The sequence below is a fragment of the Triticum dicoccoides genome, chromosome 6A (genome assembly GCF_002162155.2).
Source record: "Triticum dicoccoides isolate Atlit2015 ecotype Zavitan chromosome 6A, WEW_v2.0, whole genome shotgun sequence".
Lineage (NCBI taxonomy): Eukaryota > Viridiplantae > Streptophyta > Magnoliopsida > Poales > Poaceae > Triticum > Triticum dicoccoides.
Genome location: NC_041390.1, coordinates 8039625 through 8043459, shown reverse-complemented (window position 1 = coordinate 8043459; position 3835 = coordinate 8039625). Strand labels below are relative to the sequence as shown.

The window sequence follows — 3835 nt, the reverse complement described above, 5'->3', positions numbered from 1 at the left end:
TGAGATATAATGGACAAGGAGACGGCCTTGGATTCTATGCATCTTCTAGGACGATGATACCCCTGGGTGCCACTAAGAATGGAAGAAATGGGCAATTGATATCGTCGTAACGTAATTTATTAGAAAAAATATTACGATGGATATGCATGCCATTATTTTACTAGTACTAGTAGTTGTTCTCGGCAAGACTCTGGAAGAAGCGGTAAAGCCCATCCAGATCCAGGCGAACAGTCAGGAGACAAGATAACGCGGCCGCCGCTCTATTTCCCTTTCCGGCTTCCGAACCCTAGAGCTCCGGCGACGGTCGAGGCGACATCCCCGAGGTACCACCGATCCCCGATCCGAGGAGCAAGCGATGCCGCCAGGACGAGGACGGCGTGGCCGCACGGAGCAGCGCCACCCGCCGGAGACCGGCCGCCGCGACGAGGGTGCTCCGTCACGTCCCACGCCGCCGTTCCCCGCCTTCGCTTCTCAGGTCTGCTCTAGATCCCCTACTTTGATCTTTCATCGGTCCATGGAAGGGAATCGGGAGCCTGATTGAATGGGCCGTCCGCCTCTTGAATTTGCAGGGGATGAAGACGAGGAGGCCGAGGCAGCCGCCGCCGGCGAGCCTCCCCTTCGCCGAGATCCTGTCGCGGGTGCCCTACCGGTCGCTCTGCCGCTTCCGGTGCGTGTCCAAGGCGTGGCGAGTCCTCTGCTCCCACCGGGCCATCCAAAGGAGGGTGCCGCAGACCCTCTCCGGATTCTTCCACACCCACCACTCGGACGGCGGCCTCCGTTTCAGCAATCTGTCCGGGGGAGGCGCCCCTCTGGTCGACGCTTCGCTCCCTTTCCTCCGCAGGAGGTACGCGAGCGTCAAGCTCGAGCAATGCAGCAGCAGCCTTCTCCTCTGCAAATGCCGGGAATCCGAGGAAGACGAGGAATGCGATTACGTCGTGTGCAATCCTATGACCCGGCAGTGGACCGTGCTGCCTCCTATAGTATGGCAGGACGAAGAGGATGGTGAACCTGTGTATTTCAGAGTGGTGCAGCCCTTCCTGGGTTTCGACCCGGCCTTTCCATCTCGCTTTGTGGTGTTTTCGCCCCTGGTCGAGGTGTGCGACGATGTGGCGATATACTCGTCGGAAACTGGGCGATGGACTCGCAACAGTGAGTGGGGGGATAACAGCGAGTATCCTTCTTTTTCTGCAGAATGTGCCTTCCTGAATGGCATGATGCATTTTCTGCATCTGGTGATCGAGGAACCTTTAATTGCCGTAGTGGACACAGAGGGGGATGTTTGTGGGGAAATTACTCTGCCGGAAGGAATGGAAGACGCCAGTTCTGGTTATAGTTCAATTGGGTACTCTCAAGGGAAATTGCATGCCTGGTATATGCATCCTCATTATTACGAACTCTCTGTGTGGGTACTTGAGGATTATGCTAGTGAAAAGTGGACCCTAAAGCATACTGTTGACGTTCCAGAACTGTTTGGAAGGGAATCCACTGAAGAGGATTGTGACGAAGAGGACAGGACCTATAAGTATGAGATGTTTGCAATTCATCCAGAGCATAATTTGATTTTCCTTACTGACTGGAAGGAGGTGAATCTGTCCTATGATATGGATAGCAAGGAAGTGCATCTTATGTGCACTTCTGGAGATTTCCTGGGTGGCCTACCTTATATTCCCTCTTTTGCGGATCTGGTTGTTGGATGATTGCTGAAAGTCGCTACTGCTTGATGCACTTAACGGGTGGCACTAACGCCTTTGTAAAAATCAGTTGTTTGGTGTGTGCGCGCCTAATCTTCTAGTTCTGTGGCACAGGTTTGGATATGTGGTCCTATCGTTCCAAATTGTGCTTTTCAGGTGCATGCCTTTCGTGGCTTTGAACAATGTTGGTTAGCCGATGATGTTTTGTAGTGTTTGGATATGTCGCGGCTTTGAACAATGTTGGTTAGCCGTAGATATTTTGTAAGAGAGAAGCGGTCCAATGTGTAATGCTTAGTTGTATGAATGACCTAGTCCCCTATATATTTGCTTTCATGTAGTACTAACTGCTGCAACACTTCTTATCTGTTCACGTGGGCTGAATGTAAGCTTATGTTACCATGTTTAATATCCTTTACATTTTCTGCTCTTTATTTCTATCTATGTTGAATATTGATGACGCGCTTTTTTTTGTGCATTTGTAAATTTTAAAATGGTGGCATCTTTTACAGTAATAGGATGTGGCCTGCTGTTCTCTTTTGTATATTTGTTGCTGCATATACATAGTGTAAAGAAATGTTAATTTCATTTATGAATACTTCATCGCCTTCCATCGATGATTTTAAACAATATGGAGGTCTTTTATATAGATTGCACAATATGCAGCTTATCACATCTAATCAACATCATTATTTCTTTATTTTGTTCAGGAGAGAGAACAAAATAATTCTGTTTGTTGTTGCCAAGCCTAATTAAGCGCTCTTAAGTTTGCGGTTCGTTGCGTACTACTTATGCACTGGTGTGTTCCTAATCTTGTGTTTTAATTGAGTTGTCCATCAGGCCATGACCAATATTTTCCTACTTGGCACTATACTGTTGAATTTCTAGTCTGTTGTCAAACTAAACCTTTTTTGGAAGAATCTTCAGATTTTTGTTGACCATGATGTAGCTTAGTACATAATTTTGTTGTCAACTACCCAACATTCTGAACATTGTATTTAGTGCACATTGAATTCTGTTCAATATTTTTATTGTTGCCCAAAGGTTCCGAACTTCTCACTCTAAGGGGCTCTTTGCCGGGGACAGGCAAAATTAAACGGGTAAAAAAACTATGCCTTATCCGGGCATGACTTGTAAATTGAGCAAAGTTCTGCAATGTAGTAGTTGCTAGTTTGTTACTAGAAGCCCAGCTTTTATAACCGTTCTTTAAAATAAATAACCACATCAGATAAGTTATGCTGGTCCTGTCGGTTATTTCAAAATTAGTAATATGAACCTGGCATTTATAGGTAGTATGTACTACCTTCTCTTATTGCACCCACAGCCAATGGTGTACCCTTAAAATGATGTATCACTATGCTACATAGCATTACTGATAACTAGTCACTTTGTTTCCTATAACTATCTTTGGCCAGATTCCTATTTATTCAAAAACTACAATCACCTTTACCAGTTTGAAAGCATTTAAGAGTACAAATACAGCAGTAAACAATTCATTTTATTTTCTCAACTGGCAAATGTTTTGAAATGGATTCTTGGACAAAGACACTAATAGTGAGACGTGGGGAGGGACTAGCAATTTGTAGTTTGATGGCCCGTCTAGAATTAAGCTAGGCATTAAGAAAAACTAAACAATTACTCACTCCGATCCAAACATGAATTCTTCTATCTGAAATAACATCATATCTAAATTCCAAACAACGTTCTCAGTAATCCATGTTACCCATCTAAAACTTAACTAATCTGATGTAGATATGAGCACTGAGATACTACTAATTATTCTTTAAATGAATTCGGGATCGGCGCTGCTTCATGCATTTAAAGTGACCGCACTAACGCCTTTGTAAAAATCAGTTGTTGGGTGTGTGTGCCTAATCTTCTAGTTCCGTGGCGCTGATTGGATATGTCCTCATAGTATTCCTAAATGTGCTCTTCAGGTGCATGCCTTTTGTGGCTTTGAACGATGTTGGTTAGCCGTACATATTTTGCAAGCGACAAACGATCCAATGGGTAACGCTAAGTTGTATGAACGACCTAGTCACCTAATATATTTGCTTTCATGTAGTACTAACTGTTGTGGTCACTGGTCACTTGTGATCTGTTCGCGTGGCCTGAATTTGAGCTTACATTATCATGTTTACAGTTTA

At 44.8% G+C, this 3835-nt stretch overlaps 1 protein-coding gene across 1 annotated transcript; it reads left to right on the top strand.

The window, feature by feature from the left end:
* The first annotated feature begins 230 nt into the window (after positions 1-230).
* On the top strand, positions 231-2070 carry LOC119318837. The gene is made up of 2 exons (XM_037593413.1): positions 231-475; positions 570-2070. The coding sequence occupies exons 1-2, from the start codon at positions 356-358 to the stop codon at positions 1695-1697; spliced, it is 1248 nt and encodes a 415-aa protein (XP_037449310.1). The 5' UTR covers positions 231-355; the 3' UTR covers positions 1698-2070.
* The last annotated feature ends 1765 nt before the right edge of the window (positions 2071-3835 follow it).